Source organism: Corvus cornix, chromosome Z, assembly GCF_000738735.6.
Source record: "Corvus cornix cornix isolate S_Up_H32 chromosome Z, ASM73873v5, whole genome shotgun sequence".
Classification (NCBI taxonomy): Eukaryota; Metazoa; Chordata; class Aves; order Passeriformes; family Corvidae; genus Corvus; species Corvus cornix.
In genome coordinates, this window is record NC_046357.1 from 50,512,920 (window position 1) to 50,540,669 (window position 27,750).

Sequence of the window (27,750 nt, forward strand, 5' to 3'; positions counted from 1 at the left end):
GTAAAGAGTTATTTTAAAACTTCAGGCATAGTGCTCGGTAGCAACAGTGACCAGGGATAAAAGGGCAAAGGAGAAGGGCAAGAGAGGGAGCACAGGATCAAGAGGACGGGTAAAACCCCACCAAAGCTGTTGCAAAACGTCTGCAGCAGCATCAGCGGGGAGACCCGGGACGGGAAGGATGGCTCAGGGTCCGGGAGGGTCGGGGGTGTCCTCGGAGCTCCGGCGAGGCACCTTGCGCTGGGCTCGGCGCCGGCAGCGGGGTGGCCCCAGCCGCTGCTGGCGCTGAGGGCACAGCCGGGGCCAGTGTTCTCCGCAGCGGAGCGGAGCCGGGACAGGAGGCGAGGCGGTGGCAGCGCCGCAGGAAGTCGGCGCCCGAGGGGGCTGGCACGGGGGCGGTGGCAGGGCCGCCCCGGACCGGACCGGCCCGGCCCGCCGTCCGCCAGCGGCCGCCCGCCGAGAGCCGCCGTCGGAGCCCCCCTCGTCGTCACCGATGGTGCTGCCGGGCTCCTGCTGCCCCCTCCAGGGACTCGTCCCGCTGCCCCAGGCGGCGTCGGGCTCTCTGTCCGCCGCGGCCGCCGGCCTTGCGCCGCCGCGCCGCCGCCCGTCCCCCCTGGCTGCGCTGCCCGCCCGCCCGCTGCTCGGGCTGGGGCTGCTGCAGACCGGCCTGGGCTGCGCCCTGGTGGCGCTGAGCTCCGGGGCGCTGTGGCTGAGCAGCGCCCCGCAGGTGAAGAGCGCGTGTCCCCTCTGGGCCGGCTCCTCGGTAAGTGACGGCCGCGGGCAGGGACACGCCGTGCTGGGGTCCGGCCGTGCGTGCGCGGGACCTGCGGTGTTCGCTGTCCCGAGGGATGCGTGATCCCGCTCCTCCGCGATTACTTGGAAACAGCCTGCGGGTAACGGCTTTTCGCTGATGTGTACCTCCGTTTGTTACCAACGGGGTAATAAACGTAGAGACAAACAAATAGGGGATTTATTTCCTGACGTGCATTTTTTCTGGAAAAAAAAAAAAAAAAAGATACTCGGTGTTTTTGCGCGATCAGAAATAGGATTTTCAGAAGTCGTTGTGTATGTAGATGTAGCATATTGCTTTTGTGCTTTGTGCCTTTACTCGTAGGCATAATGTAGAGATAAATCAGCAATGTTCCTGGGGAAAAAAAATGGATGGACTTAAGAGAGTTTAGTAAGGAGTGCTGAAAGAAGTTATTCCATCTCCTGTTGGGCCCTTCTTTAAACCACAGCTTCATATATACAAGAGTTTGTATTGCCGAAGCTAGACACTAGTAAACAGAAGTTAGTAAATGTCGGAGAGTCAGATTGATTGGTCCCAGTTTGTGGGCCCTCCAGCAATCAGCAGGTCGTGTTCTGGACTGGAACGCTCAGCCTCTGCTGCCTGTGTAACAGCATCAGCTTATCCCTCACTTTAAACATTTAAATTAAATTGCCAGTGTTGTTCACCACCTGTGGAAATGTGCTCAGTGCAATAGTTTGGGGATCAAGTAGTGCCTGTTTATCTGTATAGTGCAGTGTTCATCCCTGTAAGTACACAATCCTTGGGGGCTGAGGAGTAATCCAGACCATCCAAATGTCTGTGTTTGATATCTCTGTTATGATCTTTCTTTTTTTTTTTTTTTTTCTTTCTTACTCTAGGTTAAAAGAAGTTTAATATATGTAACTTATGGACTTTCTTTGAATTCTGCACACAGAACCATGCTTGTGCTTTTAAAATGCTTTAAAATTGCACATATAAGATAGAGGTACTCAGTATCTTCAATAACCAAGAGGGATGTTGGTTTTGTTTGGGGTTTTTTAACTGTATTTCTGAAACAATAGTACTCTCAGGAAAGTTACCTAATACCTTTTGGGTGTAAAAATATAAGTGAAAATTTTAGCCCAGAAGCAACCTAGAAAAGCAGATGCCATTAAAAGCTAGGATTGATGTGTCTGGTCAGGTGCTTTTTGGTTTGGTTTTCTTTTCATTAAAGATGAGACATTCTGACTTGTGAGGGGCAAGTCAGGAAAACTTTGAGAAAGACTTTCTTTTCTTATCTTTAACAGATGCAATGAAATAAAGTTGTTGTACTTAGGGAAAGAAAAAAGCTACTTACATCAGTATTAATGTGCTTTGTTATAAAATCGTGTGTCCATTTTGTAGTCAGAGAATTCAAAAAATACTTTGTTATGAAACTGCAGTTATGTATGTGGTTTTGCAACACCAGTGATGATATCAGTAGGTATTTTGGCCAAGTCATATATGCACGTTACGCTAGATTAGATTGATCATGTCAAGTGAATGAAGTTACAGAAGGGATTTATTAAAAATACTAGTGGATGACTTCCTGCTTGTTCCAGTCTTCCTGTTTCTTTTTAGTGTAGGAGCTTGGTGTCAACTGGCTTAGTCACAAAGTCCTGTGAGTTAAAAGTATATCTGCTGATTTATGGGACGTGCTGAGAAACTGATTTACCTGTCTTTATAGGGTTCCCATTCTTCTGTGAGAGGGTATTCGGGTATGCTGTTTGTTTTCAGTTCTATGGCAATTCTTTATCATTCCTTAATTGTTTTGCCCTGTAAGGTAAAAAGAGAATCATAGGGTTCGGTTCTGTGATTCAGCAAGTTTGGTCTAACAACTGCTGTAGCAGAAGGATGTGCTTTTTATTTTAACTTTTTTCCTCATGCTGATGCTGGCATTCATCTGATTAAATAGCAAATAATTTCAGGGAGGTAGTTCTAGTGCTCTTTATTGATTTTGGTAGGGTTCATGCTCTGGGTTTTTGGTTCACTGAAATGGTCAGAAGTCAGCAAGCAAGAAGTAGGAATTTAATGAAGTGTTGAGGTGGTGATTGAGGGAGAGGAAGAAAGAGACAGGTTTTAGATTTGCCTAGCCATGTTGCAGAGAACAAGTACTCAATTGGCTGAAAGCAATTATTTAAGGCAAACATGGAGGTTGGAGTTGCTGACATACTACTTGTCCCCATGCTTTTTTTCTGGGAGGAAAAAATAAGAAACGAGCAGATTTAATTTGGTTGTTATTTCACAGGATGTTCTTAGGAGCGAAGAACCAAATCAGCACAGGTATTCTCTGCTTTAAAGTGTGTCTTTGTATCTTCCCAACAGTGCTGTAGTGTTCCAAAGTACCTTTCATCAGAAGAGTAATAAAAACCGTGTAAATGGCATTTTTTTGAACTTTTGCTTTTTGGTGACACTATGTTTTTTGCTATTGTAGGCAATCTTATGTGGAATCTTAGGACTAACAACATGGAAGAGGCCAATGATGCTTTTGGTAGGTATGGATTAAAGTTTGTAAGGAAATTATATAAAAATGATCCTAATTTAATAGTCATTGGTAAAAAAATAATCACCCCTTTCTTCTTTTAAAAAAGTAATGTTGAATCTTTCTTTTCAAATGGTAGAATTGTAATTATTAATAGAGAAGTCAAAGACCATGAAAGGCCATATTCTTTCGTGCATGAATGAAGTCCCCAGTAAGGGCAAGAAGTGTCTGGAAGAATTGTTAATGTTATGTAAAGAGCAGGTTTTATGTTTTTGTATGTATAAGAAAATGCTGGCTTAGAATAAGTAATTTAGTTCTCTGAGGCAGTGCAGCTTGAACTGAAATGAAGGGGATGGTTCTAAATCTTAGCTTAGTTGTAGTGTTTTAGTTTCTGACAATGGGTTTGAGAGCTAACTTAACACCATACAGTAGGATCCAGTGCTAGTTTCATGTACAGTTGACACTGCATTGCTGTGAGAGAAGTAGATTGATGTGCAGGGTGTGTAAGCTGTTTCTGCTTGTAAGTGGAATCTGAAGCTGTGTGGCTCTTAATGTCTCAGAGTTGGGATTTGAAAAAAGTTTTGGAGTTGCTTTTGTGTGTGGGTTTAGGGAGTTTTTTAGTTTCGTTGGTTGATTTGGGGTTTTTTGTTTACTTGTTTGGAATTTTTTGCCTTACTGTCATTTCTGAAGACTTTTTCCAGGCCAAGGCAGTTGTTTCATTTTATGCACCACTTCTTTGCGATCCACATGGGTATCGGTGAGGAGTACCAAGGATTAGATGTGTGAGCTGTGGATGGAATCATAGGTTCACCGAGGTTGGAAGAGATATTTGAGATCATCAAGTCCGACTGTCAACACAGAACTGCCGTAAACCCCTAAACCACATCATCCAGTGCCAGATCCAGAAGCCTCTTGAACACCTTCAGGGATAGTGACTCCACCACCTCCCTGGGCAACCTATTCCAATGCATGACCACCCTAACAGCAAAAAAGCTTTTTCTAATATCTTATCTGAATCTCCCATGTCTCAGCTTAAGGCCATTTCCTCTTGTCCTCTCACAGCAGGCACAGTTGCGGACACGGGCCCCCCACCTCACCACAGCCTCCTTTCAGGGAGTTGCAAAAAGCAATGGGGCCTCCCCGAGCCTCCTTGAGACTAAACAACCCCAGCTCCCTCAGGTGTCCCTCATGAGAGATGTTCTTCAGTTCTTTCAGGAGCCTCGTTGCCCTTCGCTGGACACGCTCCAGCCCCTCAACGTCCTTTTTAAAGTGAAGGGCCCAGAACTGAACACAGACTTGGGGTGTGGCCTCCCCAGCGCCCAGTACAGGTGCGTGATCGCTGCCCAGGTCCTGCTGGCCATGCTGTTCTTGATACAGGCCAGGATGCCACTGGCCTTCTTGGCCACCTGGGCACACTGCTGGCTTGTGTTCAGCTGGCTGTTGACCAGCACCCCCAACATGCATTGTCATTACTCGGTGTGCATTGGTTAACACAAGCAAATTTTTTAGGAGTTTTGTGGATATAGAGAGGAGCCTGGTGTTAGAGACTCCCAGTCTGGAAGGGCCGTATTTTTATCCAGATAAGTGTACATGCTATCAGTCTCAAACTGCCTAAGGCTTGCGCAGTACTCCTGTGTTGGTATTGCCTGTGTTCTGTGCTGTTCCTGTAGCATGTTGTTGCTGTTGTTTCCTTTTGTCTGTTGTTGCTCTTTCACTCTTTAACATTCTCCTTTGTATAAATTTTATTTTCCTTTCCTAATTTTACTAAAATAGAAAGCACAAACTCTTCTTATTCTTTCTTTTATATCAAATTATCTTTAGAATGGTCACATGCTGAAGGAGATGGCCCTGGGATACTGTGCGGCAGACGGGAAAGTTTCTGATGTGAAATTGATTGAAGCCCTGAGCAGCCTGCCATGGTTTCATAGCTGACCCTGCTTTTGAATAGGAGAACACACAGGAGTTTTCCTGAGCTCTCTTACAGCCATAATTATTCTATGATTATGTGATTCTGTGAAATTGTTTGGGGTTTTTTTCTTATTTGTATGTGTGTTCTATAGAAGTTTCATTTTTTCTAGCCAGATTAGCTCAGCCTTGACACTGGGAAGCATTTCTGATGAAAGAACAGTCAAACGCTGGAACAGGGTCATAGAGAGGTGGTTGATGCCTCAAGCTGTCAGTGTTTAAGAGGCATTTGGACAATGCACTTAACACTGGGCTTTGATTTTTGATGAGCCCTGAAGTGGTCAGGCAGTTGAACTAGATGATTGTTGTGGGTCCCTTCCAACTGAAATATTCTATTCTATGTGAAAAAAAAAAAAATTAACATTAAACTCTTCATGAGGGTAAGGAAATCATGCCTTAAACTATCTACAGTCTGTCAAGGACAGATTGTTAGTTTCTGTGAGCATATTTATGTTGGGCAAATATCTATTTTGTCTACCCTCTAGTAACTTGAACATTTTCTCTAGGAAGTTATGAAGAATACACAATTACATGAATTGTAAAAGCAAGCTTCCTAAAGGTCTCAGCAATGAGAATCATTACAGTCATGACTTACAGTTATGACATTCATAAGTAAAACTAAAAAACTCATTCAGAACTAAAACATATCCTTTTTTCAGTTGTGACTGTCCTCCCCTTTTAACTCCTTATGTAAGGCCTTAGCACTCCCAGTGATGGTTTCTCACTATCTGTGTTTGGGTTTTTGTGAAGGGTCAGGCTGTCCTATGGCTGCCACTTCAATCCAAGGCCTTGGTCATGGAGAAAAACAGCCAGAGTGTTGTTTTTCTTTCTGTGACAGCAAGATTCTGGTGCTGCTGATGCTTGCAGAAAGCACAGGGCTGCAATGCTGTGAAAAAGGAGCTTGGGATGGTTTCAGCCACTCTTGTTTTCCCCTTGGAGGGGAGGAAGGAAAGGAAACACATTGGTTACAGATGTAGTGTACCTTTAGTAGCACCATCTGTGAAAAAACAGCCATGAAGAGGGATGGCTGTGATAAGACCTTTTAGTAAATAAAATGGAGAGCAACATTTGGATTTTGCCACCTGCGCTGTTTTACAGCTACATTAGCAGTGTGGGATGATACTAAATAAATAATACATCTGAGAGACAGGGTACTGCAAGGCAAAATCAAGCTACAGTCATATCTCTTGAAGGACATTTTTGCAAGGGAGGCCTAGCCTTGAGCAGTACAGATGCTGAGAAGTCCAGATTCTGAAATCCTTCCTTGGTTTTAGGTGTTTGAGGAATTTCTGTTCTCAATATCTGTTGTCAATCAGTTTTGGAAGTCAGTTTTTAATGCTTGTGCTTTGAAGCTGATTTTAGTTTGAGGTAATGCTGGCTTAACACTGGACTTGATGATCTTGGAGGTGTTATAATCCTATGTTACTTCTTTTTCAGGACTGCCCAAATGTATTAATGGGGAAAGGGAAACTCACCACCACCACCTACCCCTCCAAGTTACTTGGGTATTGACTCTGAACCTTTCTGGGCTTCCATGCATAGAACCTGGTTCCTTCCTCTCTGCTCCTAAGCTCCTTCCTTTCACACAGCTTTAAATCTTATTTTTAACTGGAGGAACCTAAATTTTTTCAGAAAGTACATCAGTTCTCCATTGTTAGTTTGATTGTGTATGTTTTGAGGGCAGCTCACATCTTTGACAGGTCATGCTTGCTTGTTAATAGCTTCTGTCCTTACTTGTATGTCAGTCTGGACTAATCTGACTTTATGTTACATTCCCAGGAGTTGCCAGGTGCTGTACATGCTTTGCTGAATGCAGAAGCCCTTAGCTATTGAAGCATCCTTTCCTTTCAGTCGTGTACAAATTAGTTGCAATTCTGTAGAGTGCTTTTTAGGTGATTCTCTGGTTGTGCTTGTTTCTGGTTTTGGGTTTTTTTCACCAACTGAAACAAAGACTTCAAGTTAAGCATCTCTCTGCCTGGTGCTCTCCTTGCTAAAAGGAGACTTAGCTGTGATCGAATGAAAGGGAAAGGAGTGCCAGCATCCAACAAGACACCAGCCTGTTGTACTGTGCAGAGTTCAACTGCTGCAGCTTCAAGAACTGGGGAGCAGTTTGGTACCTGCAAAATGCATGGGATCAAGAACTCAACAGAACACATAGAGGCTGGTTGAATGCAACTCTGGCTTTCAGCTACATCAAGCACTGCATGCTTTTGTTGTTTGCTAGCATGGCAGCTTTTGTGTTCATAAATGTTACCTGTTTTCATGTAAAGCTTTGAGGGGTTTGACAGAAAAGTCATAGTTGCATGTGCAGCATGAGTCATTCAGTCCGATTCTTCTCATGTTTTACAGTGTGGTAACATAAGCATTTGAAAATTTTATTTGAAACACTTTTAAGTTAAAAGTGTTTATGTTTTTGGTTTATGAAAAATATTTACAGATATTACATTGAAAACAGAAAAGTTTATGAAATTCAGCCTTTATTTGTAACCTTGAAAATTTTTGAAGAATTAATTTGTGGTAAACCTTGTATTTAATTGAAATTTTTTGTGCAAAGAAAAGTATGTCCTGGAAGACTTTAAATAAAGATTTCTTAGGGCTGATTGCTGCTATGATATCTGCACCTTGACAGATTTTCATGAATTTAGCCAAAATTTAATGTATAGACCAAGACACGTAGTTCTGGTGACATTCTTAAATTTTAGCTCTGCTAGCAACAGTATAAAACACTGTGAACAGAAGCTGCATATCATGTCCCTAACCCGGAAAAACAGTGTCTCCCTAGCCATGTATTTTATAATAAGCAGACATTTAAGTTGTGAGAATTACTGTAGTAGTATCTTTTTTCCCTGGATGTTGGAAGTGAAGTAGTTCAGTGTTAACCTGTATGCTCACATTTAGGACTCCAGCATTAATCAAGAAGTGGTAATTACACAAAGGTTTTAAAGTCAGTATAAGCAAATAGAAGTACGCTTTTAAGTTTGAGAGTATGAAAAGCCATTAGAGGCTTATAGCCATTTTTATGCTGCAAAAGCTTTTCTCTCATACCTGAGGTGTTTTAATTCTGCTTTTGAAATATGTGACTTTTAAAATTAAATTAATTAAGTAGCCTTTTCTTGTGGGGCCTTCCTTTGTTGACAGTTGTATTGTGGGTCTCCATATGGTACAATAAAAAGCTCTCACAACTGCCAAAAATCTAGTAAGGTCCCGTGAGTTTTAATTTTCACACTGCTGCTGTGCATAGGGACACTTAATAAACTGACTTACTTTTTTCTACAGGATATTTATAAAGTATGTATGTAGGCTGTGAACGGATATAAGAGTTGATGATTGTGAAACAACTGTTTCTTCTTTCCTTTAAGTGCCTGCTTGGGCATCAGTCCTGCGTGTGCATATTCAAGTGAAGGCAGTTCCTCTCTGACATTAGATACTCGCTTCAGTGACAGCAGCAGCAGCACAACAAGCAGCTTCCCCTTGCAGAATGAAAGATAGTGCCAGAGCTTTACTATGCAAATTTATTCTTCCTTGGAGTCCTCAGAGGGCATGATGATACTTTTTTACCTGGAAGAGATCATACATGTAAGACATTAGCAAATTAATAGAATACACTTTGCTTTTGTGTAGTTTAATTCATATGAAGATTCTTCACGGCTTTCTGCAGCTGTTCACAGTCCATGTGTATCTAGTGCTCTGAAGATGAAGCCGTGAGCCAAGCTAAAGCCATAATTTGAGTTGTTTCCATTTTTATAACTGCAGTTAAGACCTGTTACCTCTGTTTAGGCTTTTAAAATACCATGTTTGCTTTTCTCTGTTTTTTTCTAAGTTGTGAAGTACGTCTCTCCTCTGGGTAGGATCTTCTGTCACTGGGATAAGGTGTAACCCCTGTTTAATTGACTGTTGATGTTTAAATTTGCATCTGCAGGAGAGTATTTGTAACAAAATAAGCTGACAGAATACATGTTTGATTGGACAGTGAGTGGCTGAATGGCTGAGCTAAGAGGGTTGTGATCAGTGGCAAAAGCCGAGCCAGCTGAGGGCCAGTCAGCAGTGTTGAGCCCAAAGGGTGGAAACTGGGGCCAGTACTACTGAAGTGAATGCTCCGCACAGTAGATCTGAGTGCACTCTCAGCAAGTTCACAGGCGGTGCAAAACTGGGAGGAATGGCTGATACTCTAAATATTGCCGTTCAGAAGGACCAGGACAGGCTGAAGAAATGCACTGAATCTCCTGAAGTTCAACCGTGGGGAATGCAGAGTCCTGCCTGTATAGGGAAATTCCCCTAGTACACAATAGGGAACAGTTTGGTGGAAAGCAGCTCTGCAGAAAAAAACCTGGGGATCCTGGTGGACAACAAACGGTCCATGAGACAGCAAAGTGCTCTTTGTGGCAAAGTGGTGTCCTGGGCTGGATTAGGCAGAGACTTGGCAACAGGTCAAGGGATGTGATCCTTCCCACACCTGGAGAGATGTGAAATCTGTGGTTGCTCAGCCTGGAGAAGAGAAGGCTCAATGGGAATCTCCTGCATCTCTGTAAATAGCTGATGGGAGGGAACGAACAATAGGGAGCTGGACCTTTCTCCGTAGCGCTCACTGGCAGGACAAGAGGCTGTTAGCACAATTGAGAAAATAGGAAATTCCATCTGAACATGAAGGATGACTTCTTTACTGTTATGATGGCCAAAAACTGGTGTAGGTTGCCTGTAGAGACAGTCAAAACCAACTGAATATTATATTCAACAGCTTGCTATAGGTCATAAAATCATAGAATGGTCTGGGTTGGAAGGGATGTTATGGTTCCAACCCCCTTGTTGTGCCACCTGCTTGAGCAGGAGATTGGATTTGGATGGTCTCGAGAGGTCCCTTCCAATCTCAGTGATTGTGTAAAGATGCTGACCAGTGATGGAGCAGAAAGAAAAAGGATTTTTTCTCTTGACAGTCAAGTACAATGTATTTTCCATTGTCAGATATGTGGTAGAGAATTTTGTGGTTATGGTTCAGATCATGGTAGTGTTTTAGATTGTATGTAGAGGAATTATTCTTATCTTCTGCTCATTTGGCAGGATTTTCTGAATATTGGATTATTCAGTCAAAAATACGCTATACATATAATAAAAATCAGATCAAGATTATAATTACTCATAGTAGAATTTATTAGAACATAAATGCAGAAATTATTATACTTGTTTTGCATATTTACGATAATGTTCCTTCTCTTCCTCTTTGTTCTTTGATTTCTGACATTTTTAAGAAAAATATTTGTAATTTTTTTGTTGTTTTTCAAATTTTGAATTGAAGGTCTGTATTTTAACTGTAACTTTTTTATAGCTGTATGCAGGCAGAATTTCTGTTGCAGCTTCTGTACCAAAGGAGACAACTTAAATGTGAATTTGCTGCTTTTTTTCTTTTTAATCTTTCTTTCCTTTGGCCACGTAACTTCTTTTCTCCATTTGTTCATCAGTTGAAAAAGGACAGATACACCTCTTGTTTTTCGTAATATAATTTAATGAGATTTGTGCTATAAAGATGTCTTATGTTGAAACAGCTTCTATTTCAATTGCAAAACTGGTTAATTTCTAATTGTCAGTGCCCTGTGTTGAACCCACTTAAAAAGTTTTCTTTATACGCAATACCCATGTGTACCAATTTTCTTTTTCTCAAAGTAGTTTTTGTCAAAAGAGTAACTTTTGATAAAAAGAGTAACTTTTTAGATAAAAGCGTAAGAAATGGGTTTGATTCATTTATGTGCTGAGCAGGGAGTTAATTTTAAAAAAATCATGAGATCTGGTGTTTGTATGGAAAAACAAATGACGCTCAGAGTGCTTTCTAGAACTAAGACCGTCTTATCTGTGGTTTTGTATTAGTACAAAGCTAGGAAAAAATACTCTTCTTCTAATAATTAATAAATTATTTTGTTCTTAGTATGTCTAACACAAAGATGTCCCAGTCCTCTTTGGAGATTTAGTAATAACTACTTCAATTATTGGGGTTTTTGGGGTTAAAATCTACCTTATGGAATAACGTTATGGTCAAACTAGTAATGAGTAGTAATGTTGTAATGAGGAATTTAGCTTGCAGAGTAATGCACTTTGGCTCTTGTCCATTCCTGGGTGATTATTTCCCTGAACCTCAGAAAATGGGAACATAATTTGTGCAACAGCTGTTACCTATTTCTGGTTCAGATTCCAGGCAGCTAACCATGGTACATCGGCTAAATTTATTTGGAAGGCCATGGTGTTATTCTTCACATGTTTAGGAAGTCCTTGTTGCTAGATCTCCTGTAAAGCTGGATTCATGTCCCTCATAGTGTCCTTCTCTTCCTCTGTTTTTTTGTTATGTCCTGCTTTTGTAATTCGAACCATTTTGATACAAAGAAATATGAGTGAGCAGATTGTTATTAACGAAGATTCTTTAGGACATTAAGAATCAGGTACTTGCTTTGTAGGATTGAATGCTTAAAGGAGGAATCTTATTTTTATTTTTCTCTGAAGTAGTAGTCTTACCCATAGCATTTTCTCCTGAAGTAAAGAATATTTTTGCCTGTATGAACAGAGACAGGGGTAGTCCTTTCATATGTTCAAAATCCATATCCAATGTTGTGTATGCAGATTGTAAGGGCATAGGTCAAAGCAAGACATAATTTTATCTACTGCTTCTGCTTGTCCTTTTTTCAGGTATTTTGTTACTCTTGTCATTGCTCGATTTCAGGTGACTTATAAATCTGAAAGTATTATCTGATTTACAAATATTTTGGTTTTAGTAGCCAGGAGGAAATATTATCATATAGCTAAACTCTCTTAAGTGTTTTCGTCCTCACTGTACTGGGACAAATATTTTTTATTTATTTGTGCTGCAAAGTAATTCTGGAAATCCTGTGCAGAGTGAATGTTGGCTTAAGATGTTTCTTCCTCTTCAGGTTTCTTTACTGTTCTGAGTGTGTTGAGAGCTAAACCTATGGAAGAGTATGGCACACAGTGGAAGTTGGGTGACTTGCAGATCATACTTTGCACTCCAGAAGAGCCTTTAGTTGCTTGATCTATTGTTACTGACATTTTCAATAGTTGCATATATTTTATTTCTGCATAACTAGTTCAGAATAAAGAGAGAGAAGACAAAGGTTTTTGGGAATAGGTTAAGACACCTTGGGGCACTGAAGTCATGGGCAGTTTTGAAAAAGAAGCCGAGTGTCATTCCCAGCATTCCCAGTTTGTGAGTGGGATTTGCATTGTCATGAGTTCCTTGGGTTGGGTTCCTGTGCCTACTACAGTTAACTTTGTTTTGCTGTTCCAGGTTAACCTGTTTATTCTGCTGTCTATAATCTGTGTTCTGCTGAACTTGACTGGATTAATACTAGGATGTCAAGGCATTCAATTTGTGTCCGGGGTACCCAGATGCGATTTGGTGAGCACACATACTGATTTACATTGATTTCTTCTCATTATGGCATATTAGCTTGCTGTGCTGAGATCACAAAGTATCCTGATGCAGAGTTGCAAGTAATTTAAGAACTAGCATAAAGGATTTTTGTAGTAATGTAACAAATATAAACTGTTGGAAAAAGCCTGAGCAATGGCGGGTAATGGTGAGCTACCTACAAAATGTTCAGTCTGTTGTAATCTGTGGATGGGATTGTTCTTCCTCTTTTGCCTCACTTGGTGAGGACCATTTGTGTTGATACCTTACAGCAGAAGATGTGAGGAAAAAAATAAGGTAGATCAAATCATTCTAGCTTTTCAGAACACTTCTACTTGAGGAAGAAGCAATCTGTACAAGACAGGGCAGAATGCAAAGATTTTTCTCAAGTGGCTGTCATGAGAAATAGAAGAATCACTATTTATGAACTGGAAAATGTGGAGTAATTGAAATTTAAGGATACAATACAGGGTCACTTGGTGATGATTACTTGTGTGTAAAAGCTTGAAGAACTTTGTGGGTTAATGAAAAGATCTTTGAATATCTATTTTCATTCATTTATTTCTTCAGGAAAGCTATTGTTGGTTCCTTGGCATGCCAGTGGGTGTACTGCAGTGAGAGTCTGAGATTATAAACCTTTGGCAATCTAGATTCACCCAGTATCACTATACCAAAGCCACACTGAGAATTTATAATGATATCCCAGATGAGGTGGTCAAATGTTGCCGGAGTTTCTGAGCTGTCTGTGGTTGGAAGTACAGGGTACAGCAAAAAGACATTCCTGAAATCATTAATTATTTTGTAGGGTGGCTTCTGTAGGTGGAAGAGTGTCAACATTGTGACTCTAGAGTTTGACAGCTAAAACGCCAATTATTTCTAGATATGGAAACATTGAATTTCTACTTCGAAAACTAAGATGACAAGATTAATTTGAAAGGGGAAGTTACAAACAGTGGTGTACAGATATGGCTATTAACGATTTGACTGGGTTGAAATGATAGTTGTGTGTTTCATTCCATCCACAGGAATGCAAGATATATTCGTGAACCAAAGAAAATGTGTACAGTTCATATAGAGTGGTTTACACAACAGGCAGAGAAATAATTTCTAGGCTGCTATGCATTGGAAGGAGCATAGATAATAAAATGGCTTAGTAATCAGTGCAACTATGATTACAACAATATACTAACAATTGTAAATGTGTTAATGCATTAGCCATAATGCTTTCTCTCAAATAAGGAGCGTGTATAATGCAGCTTTATAATGCAGGAATCATTGGCATACCAAACTGTTCAATTATATGATTCTGTATTTCCTGCTCTGTGGTCATGGGTTTAGTTTAGGACACAGGTTCTATATTATACAGGTGAAAATACTGCATAAAACAAATTAAAAGTAGAGTTTTGTTTCTTAAAGATGAATATGGATGAGAACAAGATTTGTTTCTGCTGTGAAGAACTTCATCTCACTGAATGCACAGAAGTAGAGGCTGTATTGAAGCTATACCATGTGAAGTCATGCAGTGCTGCTCACCTTCTTCTCAAGGTACCCTGCGCACACAGCAGTAGCACTGCTTTTATAGTGTTGGTGCTCGTGCAGCAGTGCAGAGCTGAAGTGATTGCCATGTTTACTGGGGAAAATTCTGTTGTTTTTCTGGTCTTCCACACTAGTCAGAAGCTCTTCATGGTTCTGTAACATGTGGGGAGTTTTTTTCATGTCTGGGTTTTGACCAGTGCACTGCTGAGCCAATAAGCAGTTCTTGCCCCTTTTTTGTGCTTAGTGCAACCAAAACTGCAGTTGAATCCAGACAAGATTACAGGGGTAAATATGATGTAAATTTTAGCTAATGATTTGACGCCTTCATTGGACTTTTGCACTTCTCAGCCCTTCTTGGCTTACAAACTGCTAAAATAAAACACCCAACCAGCACCATCTTCAAATGTAAAAGAACTTTGACATTTCTTTAATGGTGATCATGTTGAATCTGGATTTCCCACAGAAAAGTTATGAGGAAGGTTATAATTCTTGGATGAATAGATGGATAAATCACATCTGAGCTGTATTAAACCCTTCTGGATCTCTCTGTCAGGACAATAAATAGTGTAAAATGAGCTTTTGCAAATTACTCGTCTTGGAGATTGTGCTGAAGACTTCATCCCATACATTTCTTAGAAGTAATTGCCATGGTCATCCCTGTGTTTTCTCTATTTGTTTTAGTTTTGTTTATTTTGTTACTATTATTATTATTATTATTTATTATTATTATTACTGTTTTTACATTTACAGATACCATTATTTAATTTTTTAATTTTAATAATCTTCATGTTCTTCAGAAAGTTCTTTTAGCTCTTAGTGTCCTGAATGCTGTCACTGCCACAGTCTGCTTCTTAGCGGCTGCCCTGCATTACTTACAGATACTTGCATCAAGAAGATCCTGCATAGTAAGTGAGCACAAGGCATTGCCTGCCATAAAGAGTGTTGCAAACAGTATTAATAGATTACACAGTTCAGCAGTATTTGTAGGTCAGAAGGGTTTTAACAGAAGTTTTGTTTGATTAGGACGAATCTCAGATTGAAGACCAAGATCACATTTTGGATCCCGATGATTTTGTCCCACCTGTCCCACCTCCCTCCTATTTTGCAACTCTTAATTCTTGTACGCCACAAACAAGTAACAGGTAAAACTGTGCACTCTCTTCCTTTCTTTTAGTGTCTTTCAAAACACTGCCTAATCTTTTTTTTTAAGACTATTTTCTCTGATGAAAAAGGTTTGTGATTTTAGGGGGATTGAAAAAAAAAAAAAGAAGGAAAAGCACATTTGTTTGAAGACAGCATAAATACAGTGTGGGTAACGGGTAAAGTTTTGTGGGTTTGGGTTTAGATTCTGTAGGAACCATTTCTAGGTAAGAGAAATACTGCTGCTTGACACAGCTGAAAACTTACACGATGCTGTCAGGAGCAGTTCTGGGCAGCAATGAGAAGCCAGACACAGCCAGAGACCGTGAGTGGTGTTCCCCCATGGACCTTCCTGCCAGAGTCATTCCCCTTCTCCCTCTTGGGCTGCTAGGGCTGACTGAAGGGTATGTTTTGACTGCACTGCTTGGCCAAGTAATCCCTTACCCTACAGGTGGCTATATGCTCTTCAAAGTAACTTGCAGGTTGGCTTTATGGCTCAGGTGGGGCTGCATTATTCTGTTCTGAACATACAATATTTATACATAAAGTATTACAATGCTCAAGCAGACTGTGTGACTCTTGTTTAAAATTCCTCCTTTTTGCTGTGTACAGGACTGTTTAGTTTATTTCACTGTCTCATCAGGAATAGCATGCATGGTTTTGAAGACTCTGTGTTCCTGGCAGAGGTAATTACAGATCCTGGGATTGCCTAGAAAATGATAACATGGTGCAACAATAGGCTTTACAATGAACAGGTCCTCTGAAACACCAGAGACTGTAGTTGAATTCAAAATATTACTAAAAGCCTCCTATATCAGTCTTGGTTCAATCTGCTGATGAGAACAGAATGGAATGTGTAATGATCTCTTTGGAAAAATAATTATTTATTGAAACTTGCTTTTCAGAGTTCCCCTGCTTTAAGATGGACCAGTTGTTCTTTGTTTAGCATGTCATTCTAGATGGTTATCTCTTCCCCAGCAGCAGTATTTCTTCTTTTTTTCTTTCTTTTTTTTTTTTTTATTAAGCACAGGAGGAGCTGCTGAACAGTATTTAAGGCTGTGGTCTAAAATTGAGTAGATACCTAAACTTGTTGATAGTAACATTTAAGTGAAGATGACATATTTCTGAAGTCAGGCTACTTGTTTCAGGGTGTTCTGGGTAGTTGTACAGCAGTGCAGAAGTTAAAGCAACAGACAGGCGTAATTTCTGTTTTTGGAAGATGAGTAATTATGACTCAGCCCAGGCTGGATCCTGCAGAGTGGCTGAGATGGGATGTGTCCATTTCTCAGTCAGCCTCCCCACACTTCTTCCTCCCAGACTGTGTCCTGAGCTCTGTGTAGCACCTGTGCCCTGGCTTTCTGTGCTGAGCTCGGTGGTCCCTGCATCCCAAGCTTTGTGTGCAGGGGGGTGTGACCAGAACCACATCCAGGGAGGTGAGCCCCCATCTGCAAACTCCAAGACAGATACATGCCCTGAAAAGGGAAACACCACAGTCATCAAAACTGGTTCCAAGGACATGTTTGGAGTGGGTAGGCATTTTCTGCCACTCTTTAAATTGAAAAGTCAGAGGCCCAGCTATCAAAGCCAATTGGTTTGCTCTTCTACTTGTAGGAAACCTTTACATTTGTCTTATTTAATGGCAGGCAAAACCCAAACTAGCACTACAATGTCTGGTCAATTCCTACCTCTGCTCTTCTTATTTCATACATTAAAAAATAGCAATTACATTATTTTTCAGGGCTGGCACAACATAAACAGTTAGAGCTGAGTTTCCAGGTGAAAAACAAAATGCGAAGTTTGCCAGGAGTTGGACTTTGTTCCTTGTGGGTCCCTTCCAACTCAGGATATTCTGTGATTCTGTGGAATTGTCACAGACACATACATTTAAGGGAGGAGGTGATGCATGTAGGGCAGCAAACCGATTGCCTAGGGCCTAGAAATATACCTCTGTTCAGTTTAAAGTATTGTTTGGGTACATCCTGGAAATGACTTTTGTAATTAAGGGACTCAAGGGAATGCTCTTCTAGTTGCATGTTCTGTAATAAGTTTTAACGTAATTGTTGGACATAGCATTAATTATCAAGGTGTGACTGAACTGGATAGGCCAGATCAGGCATGTTTAAAAACAAAACTAAGATTCAAAATGTGTGTAATTTTGTGGCTTATGTTGAATGTAAGTTCAGCGTGAACATACTAGGAAAATGTGAAGAAGTAACGTCAATGGAGCATCTGTCTCCATTGTACTCCAAAATTATTCTGAAGCCTTTTGGAACAGGTGAAATAGATGGTAGTTAAAAACTAATTTAATGTGTTCTATTTTCCCCATTTTTAAGGCTAAAAAAGACAATGACCAGCTATCAAAATACCTGCTTTCCTTTCCTCAGATTTCTCCATGCATTACCTCCATTGCCTTCACAGGAGCCTTTCATTAGAGGGCTTCCAGGTTCTCATTTTGAAAGTTTTATTCTTTTCCTGTCTGTGAAAGCAGTCTTCCATAGGTATTTCCATCATTCTACCCTTTCCTCTGAGCTTGCGAGAAAAAAATTTTCACAGTCATCTTTGTTCCCTGCAGCCAGTGTCCAGAGAAGCCCTAAATTCTGGGAGGGAGGACTTGCCTTGCATCCACTAGTGATATCCGTAAACCTGACTGAAGTCCAGAGAGCAAAATGTGGGTTTCTGTGTGTTGCTTGAGGTTCCTGCCTCAGCACCAAATCAGCAACTAAAATGTTAAAAAGACCCCAAACAAACCAGAGCAGAATTGAGATGTTTTGAGTCACAGACTTCTCTGAGGATTGTGTGGGCAAGGTCTTCTTGCCAGTTCTGCTGTTGACCACCACACTTTGTTACAGTGTTCCTGGAGTAATGTAAATATATGTTTATCAAAATTAAGGTTTCTCAAGGAATTGTTCTGTTTTCTTCCTTCTCAGAGCTATCTCCTAAGAGAAGGATGTTGCAGCAAAAGGTCTTTGGGATTTCTGCTGTGTTTCAGAGAGCTCCTTGGAAACTGAGGAGTAAGGTCAGCCATGAGGTGCATTTGCCTCATGCAAGCCTTTGTGAATCAATCAACCATAATATTTCTGCATCATCACAAAAACAGCCTTTACTTTGAATCTGGCTTTTTCTGTGCAGCTGTATCTGAATATAAAACATCAGATCAGAAGTATCTTGAATTTAGGTTATAATTAAGAACTCAGTGGTTCACAGAACTCAGAGCTAGGCTGTCACATTTTGAATGACAACCTGTATTTTAATCTTTTGTAACAAAACTGAATCTCTGAAGTAAAACTGAAATGGGTTCCTAGGCCCAGTACTGCCCAAAGATGTTTGAACTCTGGGGAACACACTGGAGAGGCACATCCTAAGGAGCAGTTCCCTGCCATCTTCCGAGACAATGTCTTGCAGACCTTGGCGAGTCCATTATCTGTGACTTAGATCCCAACATCTGAACTGGCACAGAAAAGCCAGTGGAGTTTGGTAGCAGAAGGTGTTTTTTCTGCAGCTGGAAAGCCTTACTGACAGATTTGCTCCGTGTTATTTATTGCAGCACACTTGTCTCTGACATGATTTCACTGCCCTATATTTATGGAACACGAATCAAAGGGGTTGAAGTGTTCTGCCGTCTGGACCCACCTCCACCTTATGAAACTGCATGGAGCTCAAACAGCTCTGAGCAGGTAGGGGCCATTGGAGTTTAAAGTCTGATTTGGTTTTTTTCTACTGTAAGGGAAAGGTTGCACTGAAGCATGGTAAGTGTAAGTCAGGAGGATACATTTGATTACAAATGTAAATTTCGCTGAAGAGTTTAATTAATCACTTACCTCTAGAACTGAAAAGTTTTCTCCAGTTGGAAAACTGCCCAGGCATGAGAGAAGGAGCAAAGAGCAATGTGGAGTACACCTGTTCCTGGTTATTCTAAAAGACCTCCTTGCTTTACTTCACTTATGTACCTGCACTCCTCCCATGGGGGACTAGGTCAAGGTTTTGCCATCACTGGCCATCCCTTTTTACTGGTGTTTTCAAAAGATGGGTACTTTTTCCCAGAAAACACTGGGTAGGATAAAATTGACTGATTTGGATGATGAACATTAATATTAGACATTCACTGGCCATGATTTTGCCGTGGAATTAAACTCATATCGCACAGTCTCTGTGCAGTTAAAAAAAAGTGTTCAATTTCTAAGGTGGATGTTGCAGTTCTTAGGGAAATGCCAGAGAAAGATGGTGACTTGTGATTTTTCAACTTTTGCATTTTATTCCAGGGAGGCGCACCTCAAATAAATGGCATGGAAGATGTTGATTCAGGGGAAGTAACTGACAGGCAGTCCTCTCAAGGTAAAAAGTATATTTTAAAGTTTGTTCTAGAATGTTCTATCCAACACACACAACTTAATGTAGCAGCAGCATTATTAGTTCTTTGAAAGACAGACACCATACTGCAAGCCAGAGACACAGAATCATGATTGTTTTGGGCAGTGGGAACAAGGATTAGTATTGAAAATGTTTACAAGCATAAAAAGTTGTTGTCACATACGATACAAAAAGAAATATATATTTCCTTTTTAGTAACCTACAATTAGTTTTTGACACTATATCCATATTTTGCAAGAGAAGATGTCCAGCTCCAGTGCTTCCACTTGTTTAGTGTATGTGTTGGTGCCTGTTAACATTTTGCTGCTGTAAAACCAGGAAAAGGATAGAATAATGCTATACTGTGTGGAGCTAAACTGGGAATTACTCCATTATCCAGCTTGGACTGGAGGAATTGCTTAATAATTTCTGCATCCTGGTACAGGAGATAGCTAAATTACTCTTAGACACCACATCAAGATTTGATCTGCCCTGTTTTAGAAAACCATACCTATGGTTCCAAGTTGTTTTTTGCCTTATGTTTGTTGCAATGTGTGCTTTATTAGCTTCCAGCTTTTCCAGTACAGCCCATGAAAGTGTGTTCCAATTTTTGTTTGAACTTGACCGTTGTGGCAAGATTGTCTCGTGTGCAATCTTCACACCACAAGAGAGAGAAGGCTCGGGCCAGGGAAAAGCCTGGAATTAATTATTTATTTATTATTTATTTATTTTTATTTTATAAAAATTTTATTTGATTGTGGCCTGTCTTTTCCCAACCTACTTATCAAACTAGAAAAAAACTTTGATTTGAACTGCATCAGTTGAAATTGTTCCTATTATGTGGAGTCAGAGGAAAAAAGAGTTTGTGTAAAATCAGACTTTAGCCAAATGTCAGCTCTGTCAAAGTCCCCTTAAACTCTGACAGTCTGCCTGAAACCTCTGAAAACAAGCACTTGGATGCTTCTGGTGTCTTACCAGGTGTGATAACCAGACACCAGCTACAGCTCCTCTGGATTTCTTTGTCAAAGCTTTCTTACTGGTAAAAATCCTGTTGCTTTCTCTGAGCTTCTTGAGCTCAAACAAGACTAGGTTATCAAACAAGGGTACGTGGTGTGACTTGCTTAAAGTTATGAGAAAGGGAAACAAGAAAGAAATAGCATAGAAAATGCACCTGCAGTGAAGGACAGTCAGGAAAGTCTCTCTTCTGTTTAGTTTTATTTTGTTTTAAAAAAGGCTCTGATGAGACATTGTTTGAGGCATCTGTATTTAAAAACTTCCTTTGCAAGAATTAGACCTACCTGAGCATGTATGGCAAACTGTACCCTCCTCTCCATCATTTTAACTGGTTTGTCCAGTATTTTTTTTAATAAAGAGGTCTGTAAAGAGATGCTTAATTATTAGTCTGCCTGTTAAATTTGGATAAAAAAAGAAGGTGAGCCTCTTAAAAAAAAAATTAATGCTGCTTCTTCTAGATAAAAGGCTCCCTAAAATTTAAGAAAAAGAAATACACTAAGTAGTACCTCTTCCTTTATTTAAATCTGAGGAGATGTACTGCATCTGGCTGGAATGGAGTTAATTTTCTTCATAGCAGCCTGTTCTGCTGGTTTGGATTTGGGACCTGGGGGGAGTTCTTCAGCATTGTCATTGTTCAGGGACTGCCTGGGCACCAGTCAGCTAGTGGTGGATGATTGCTTGTTTTCCTTTGAGTTTGCTGGGTTTTTTTCTCCCCACCTCTGGCTGTCCTTATCTCAAGCCCACTAATTCTGCCAGATTTGTCCTTCCAATTCTCCTCCCCATGTCACTGGGGAAGAGTGGGTGACTGTGAGGGACTGAGCTGCCTGCTGGGCACACAGCAGGAGGGAAATACAAAATGGGGACTTAGCTGGAATTGTGGTAGAGGTAGTCTATGGGCTGTCTCAGCTGGCGCAGTGTAGCAGTCTATAAATAAAACTTGAACTTTCGGTTTTTGCTGGCAGGCTGTCATGCCAGGGCATTTGTATGTGATGCTGTGATTCCCTTGGCATCATCAGGGCTGATCAACTGAGGATAGCTCCCAACAGAAGTTAAAGCTGCACACTACTCTGCCAGCAGAGCCAGGGGAATCCTGACTGCTGGCTGCAGGAGGAGCTCTAAGATTCTTTATGCCAGCTAAAATTGTTTTACTGACTTCATAATCACTCCTGTCAAGCAGAATGGGACTTTCCCTGCTGACTGAGGTAGGCAGGCATGCAACTGTTGCCTTTCCCTGGTCTTAAAATTAAGAACCAAACATGGTTTAAGGGAAAAGGGGTTTTTACCTCAGTATTTATTTAAGGATCCTTAAGGTGCACCTGCACTTTGTCCAGGTGGAATGCGCCGAAATGCACACCGAAATGCACACACGATAGATCACATATACAATATATAGGCCTTGCAAATTAGCATATCTATCAAAGATTCCCCAATGAGAAGCTTAAATGAATAGCGTGATATCTCCCCATCCTGAGGAATTCTCCCCTGGATGGGCCTATCTTAGTTTACAGGATGTGTTCTAGGGAAGACCTTGGTTTCTCAGGATAGCGTAGGACTTTCTGGCCTCCAACTGCCAGGCCTCCAGGATGTTTGGTCTCCTGGCTTAATGGAATCTTAGGACTATCCTAAGTTATCAGGCTTAAGGAATTACAAGTATGCATGCTGAAAGCACTGGGGACACATAAAAGCTATATAAAAGGGTATATAAAAGGTATATAAAAAAGGCAAAAACTCATCATGGCATCACAACCTTTTGCTGGTGGCAGGAAATGCTTAGTAGATGCTCTGTATCATCACAAACTAGGTGTATGCATTTCCAGTACACACCACCTTAAGACAATTATCTCTCTGAAACACTGACATTATTAAGAAAAATGAGATCTGAAACATTAACATTATTAAGAATTATCATAAGATCATGAAATCAGTTCATTAATCTGTTCAGAATTTTTTAAAAGTACCAAACAAACAACTTCTCCAAAGTAACACACCGAGTGTGTGCAGCATTTTAGGTAGAACTGTTGCCTGTGGAATGGACTGACACTGGAAAAATTCCTGGAGAACTGTCTCCTGTGGGAGGAACCCCATGCTGGAGCAGAGGAAGGACCCCCTCACTGAGCAGCAGCAGAAACAACGTGTCATGAACTGACCATAACCCACATTCCTGCACCGCTGCAGGGCAGCAGATACAGCCCAGGGGAGGGTTCGGGGAAGGCGTTTTTAAGATTTGTTTTACTTCTCATTATCCTGCTTGTTTTTTGATAAATTCAGCTAATATCCCTGAGCTGAGTCTGTTTTGCCCGTGATGGTAATTGATGAGTGATCTCTCCCTGTCCATATTTCAAGTCATGAGCCTTTCATTGTATTTTTTCTCCCCTGTCCAGTTGCAGAGGGGAGTGATAGAATGGCTGTGGTGGGTGCCTGCCATCCAGGCAGGGGCAATCCACTACAAATTTTTTAACTCCTGCATGAGCCAGAAAATTGTTTTCTGTAATATGCCAGGTGCCATCAGATGGAGGTACAGAACCAAGCCTAGTGAGAAATGTATGGAGCTTCGTCCTGTCCTGTTCATTAAATTGCAGCATATAATTTCACTCTTAGGAAAAGGAGGAGTGGGAAGGATATAACATATCACAAGAATCCAGGAAAATACTTAAGTAAAGATTTTAACTCCTTTTTAGGGACTGGTGACTGATTTACGAGCTACCTAATTGCAAAAGGTGACCAACGTCTCTGGCCGTATGCTGTCATATCTTGGTACAGCTGCTTATAAGAGGAAGATTTGAGGCTCTGTGAGATTTAGTTTTTCTCCAGTAAAGCTTAGCTCTCTTCTCTCTGACCAAGTAGTTATAGGTGATTTTTGTTCTAGGCTGAACTAGACTGTAGTCTTTTGCTACTCCAGTTGCATAAGGCTGTACAGGTTTTTATTCAGTATATGTGGGTCTGTGCGCACATATGTGCACCTCTAGACTTTTGTGTCCAGTCATTACAGATTTGCAGGTGGGATGGGGAAAAAAATCAGCGTCTAATAACAGCTTCTACAGATTTGCTTTATTTTGACTACTTTTACTTTTCTGTTCCTGATTATCCAGCTGAAGAAACTCAGGAGCCTTCCAGCAGAGTGAGTCTTTCCCCTTCAAATGCCAGCTGTGTGCCTGCAGGAATGAACAGCAGAGCCTTCAATCCCTTGCGGAAACGATCTAAAAGTGACCCTGTGCTTCTGCACTGCCAGCTGCCTCAAGGTGACTCCCTTTTCTCAGAAGTCAGTGATTGTGTAATGGCTCTTTAAAAGAACACTCTTCAGAAGTTTGGTACCTTGAACCTAGTACCTGCAGAAATCAGCTGCTGTCTCCCAACAGAGTACCTACATTACAGTAGTTTTTGCTTTGCCAAGCCTTCTCCACCTAACTCCTTAGTCTTGCTGCTCTTCATGTTTTCACATCTAGGAACAGGGTCTGTAGCCAGGCCTGGGTAGGAGGGAGGGGTGGTGGAAAATGTGGAGGGAGAGCACACAGGATTTCTCAATGCATTGACATCTAAGATCTTACAAGTGCAGTTGTCAATGTGAGACATTTAAAGCAAAATTGGCTTGGGGATTTGGTATTAGCCTATAAATTTGCTCCCCTTTTCTCAATTCTCATACCATCAAAAAAAAAAAACCAAACCCAAAAACTCAATACAACCCATAGTGGAGAGTTGATGAAACTGCTTTGGTGTTAGTGATCTAATTCTGTTGCTGTGGGAAAACTGCTACTGTGACTACAGAGTCCGTGGTACTGCTGGCTGTCTTGAAACACGCACCAGTCAGGGGTCTTGAAGTTTTCACTAGAGGATACTGGAATTCCCACAGTAGCTGCTGATACATTCTAGCACTCAAAATGTAAGTGCCAATGGGGCATGTTAGTAATAGCCATTTACTCTGGATACTGGGAGCATGCCTATGTGGATTACACTTGCTGTTTTTGTGGAATGTTTTCATGGCCCTGCTGTATCATATGCTTTCTCTTCTCCTCTTATCAACTTCCACCACAGCAGCCCAGAGAATCTGCTGCTGAAGCAATAGTTACATGACACAGAGCCTGTACACAGCTGTGAAAGCAGAGTGTTTCTGCTGTAGAGAGGCTCCTTGTCAGAAGCATTTGGAAGCTGTAGGCTCAGTGTTAGTGAGGTTAGGTCTGTTCAGCAGTAGATCTGAGAGTTAGTCATGAGTGCTGCAGGAAGAGAACTTACTGCAACAATGGAAGTTGCTCTTCTTGCTGGGAAGTTTTGCATCTCCTCCTGGCAATTTTTGGTATGAAGCCAACATTAAAGTGCTTCTTGTACAATCTATAGGTGCAGTTTTGGTTTTTTTTTCATTTTAATGGGGTCAAAATCTGATAACTTGTTTACACCAAAGGCAGTCAATTTTTATTTGGATGAAAGGCAGTGAAATTGATTCTGTATTGCCTTTTGTTTAGTCCTTGCAAGGTAATTTTGAATATTTGGTATGGGTTTGTTTTCCTTTTTCCATTGAATTTGCACTTTGTAGTATTACTAGCTTCCAGCTTGACAGGTAGTTATTTTCAGTATTTTATAACTTGTCCTCTTGACTGCTAATAACTAAAAGTTACAAAGAGTTTACAAGAGATCGTAAAAGCCCTCTACCTTTATGTTTACATAAACACTCAACACACATTTCAGGTCTCTTCAGATCAGAAACAAGAGAAAGGAACCAGTGTACACAAAATGACAAAGAGCTTTCCACAGGGAAAGTGTCCCTCCAGACTCTTTGACATGTGACATGCACTCAACCATAGCTATGTATGACTATTTTACAGGCATTTTGTGTAATTCCAATAGTGAGCCTTCCATACCATCCTGACCATACCAGACCGTAGTTTTACGTGGTTAAACTGCACTGCATCCTCATTGAATCAGGAGTGAAATCTCCAGAATACTGTGAACCTTGTGGATTGTTTGCTTTGTTTCATTTGTCTTCAGGGACAGTGCTCAGCTGTGAAACTGCAACACTCAATGACTTAAATCCACTGAATGCTGTCACCCTGCGTAAGAGTTCAAAAGCAAGAGCTTTGAGGGCAAGACCCCAATCTCTGGTAGACTATAAGTCTTACATGGACACTAAACGGCGTGTGGCGTGGATCCTTGAGCAGTCCTCCTGCAGCATGAGCCCAGACATACATGACCTGGTGGAAAATATCAAATCTGTTTTAAAATCAGATGAGAAACATATGGCAGAAGCTGTCACCAGTGCCACTTTCCTTGAGCAGGTAGATTTATTACTTGTATTTATCAGGTGATGTGGAAACCCACTGCCCCTGGTTTGGAAGTATAGGTTTACATTTGCCAGTCTGTGTGTCAGAGTTTTTCGACCAAATTGGCTTCCTTCAGTGCTTTAGTTTCATGTAGGGAGTGTGTGAGAAGCTGTGACGTTTCTTGCTTTATTAGCCAGAAGACAGAGTATATGTGTATTTAAAAACTGAGTCAGTCTTCTGTGGAGGAATCATGAACTGTAAATAACATGACAGCATTTTACACTGAGTTTGGCAGGGGAGAGGGAGAAGATGTTATAAGCATTTGCTATTACAAACCAGAAGGAATGGAGGCTGGCAAGGAAATTTTTATGTAAACCCACTAGAAGCAACTTTTTTTGTGATTGGCTCCCAGGATAAAAATAAGACCTAGTATTAAAGAAAAGCAGAAAATAGAAAATACGTGTTTACATCAATGGAATGAATATCCAGAAGTTTCAGACACTGCAGACTTCATCAGACAAATGTCTTGGTAACTTACAGACCATTTGTGTAGATGAATTGATTCATGCATAGCACAAGTGATGTGCTATGACAACTGGTTTTGGTTTGGGTTCTCATGCAAAACGCGTCAGTGTCATTAGGCTCTGTGAATAAAGTGGGATTTCCCACCATAGCCTTCAGGCAACAAAAGCCTTGACAAATTTGACAGAAACGGGAGGAAAAAAGATTCCTTATGAGAATTTAATTTATCACACAGGCCTGAACATTCTTACAGTTCAGTGGCTTCTGCAAGGAAGCAACATTTAGGTTTCTTCTAAACAATACCAGATATGCCATAGGCTGGACTGAGAGAATTCTTGTGCAGCTTTGAGGGGGAAAACCAAACCAACCAACCAAAAACCCCACAAACAACAACAAAACAAAAAATTACCCCATTCCTTTTCCCAACTAGGACTGCTTTTTCCATGCCTCCTTGGCAAATTCTAGGGTTTTCATAGCTTTTAAAATTATTCTTTAAACATAACAGACAGCACTACAACTAGCTTCTTCCTAGTTGGGTAAAAAACTATTTTAATGGAAGAGCCTGAAAACAAAACTGATTTAAACTATTTTTTTTTTTCTTTTTAAAGGTGATGGCACCTGCCCAGCAAGCCATGTCATTGAGAGTCCATGTGTTACCTTTCAGACTGCATCCTGGATTGCTGTACCTGGAGAGCTGTGGTGATCTGAGTACTTTCACCACAGAGGGAGAACAGTTGGCAGAGAGAAGCCAAAGAGCAGAACATGAACGGCCTCACAGTCTTATTGGTGTTGTCAGGGAAACTGTACTTTGAGCTGGCTTTTTGGTTATTCCTCAGCAGAGGACCTCTGTCAGACATATACATACTGCAGAGGAAAATAATCTCTGGCAAGTGGGTGGATGGGTTTGTCAATAATCACTTTCTTTTTTAATACTGTCATGCATAGACTCCCAAAGGGGATGATCATTCTAAAAAACTATTTAGCAGATTGCAAGATTGACCTTTTAGGGCTCTCAGTTGCAACTCATCTGCTTGTGATACATGTTGTCCTGCATCTCCATGAAGTTTGGTAACGTGTACCTGTGGGGTATGATACATCATCACTGGGGAAGAAGCTGTGAAAAGAAGTATTGAAGAACTTCGCAAATTTTTGGTACTTTGATTTAAATTAAAATCTGTCGTAAAGTGCAGACCTTCAGATAAGTAATTTAGTAAAAAAATGGTGTACAGGATTCTAAAATTATTCTTTATAAAAGAAGGCTGTTGTGCAAACTGTACTAAAAATAAAAACTGTCTTGAAGAAGTGC

At 40.8% G+C, this 27,750-nt stretch overlaps 1 protein-coding gene across 1 annotated transcript; it reads left to right on the plus strand.

The window, feature by feature from the left end:
- The first annotated feature begins 431 nt into the window (after nucleotides 1–431).
- Nucleotides 432–27,750, plus strand: FAM189A2 (family with sequence similarity 189 member A2). The gene is made up of 11 exons (XM_039567708.1): nucleotides 432–760; nucleotides 3,219–3,275; nucleotides 12,514–12,624; nucleotides 14,053–14,181; nucleotides 14,970–15,077; nucleotides 15,196–15,314; nucleotides 18,857–18,986; nucleotides 19,572–19,644; nucleotides 23,763–23,912; nucleotides 25,651–25,937; nucleotides 27,053–27,750. Exons 1-11 carry the CDS (start codon nucleotides 491–493, stop codon nucleotides 27,254–27,256), a joined length of 1,638 nt encoding a protein of 545 aa, XP_039423642.1. The 5' UTR covers nucleotides 432–490; the 3' UTR covers nucleotides 27,257–27,750.

Bases quoted from the DNA above. Each gene is read 5' to 3' on its own strand.
- FAM189A2 (XM_039567708.1), top strand. From the start codon at position 491: ATGGTGCTGCCGGGCTCCTGCTGCCCCCTCCAGGGACTCGTCCCGCTG. The intron at 15,078-15,195 runs GTAAGTGAGCAC...TTGTTTGATTAG, and splicing joins CATCAAGAAGATCCTGCATA to GACGAATCTCAGATTGAAGA. The intron at 19,645-23,762 runs GTAAAAAGTATA...CTGATTATCCAG, and splicing joins TGACAGGCAGTCCTCTCAAG to CTGAAGAAACTCAGGAGCCT.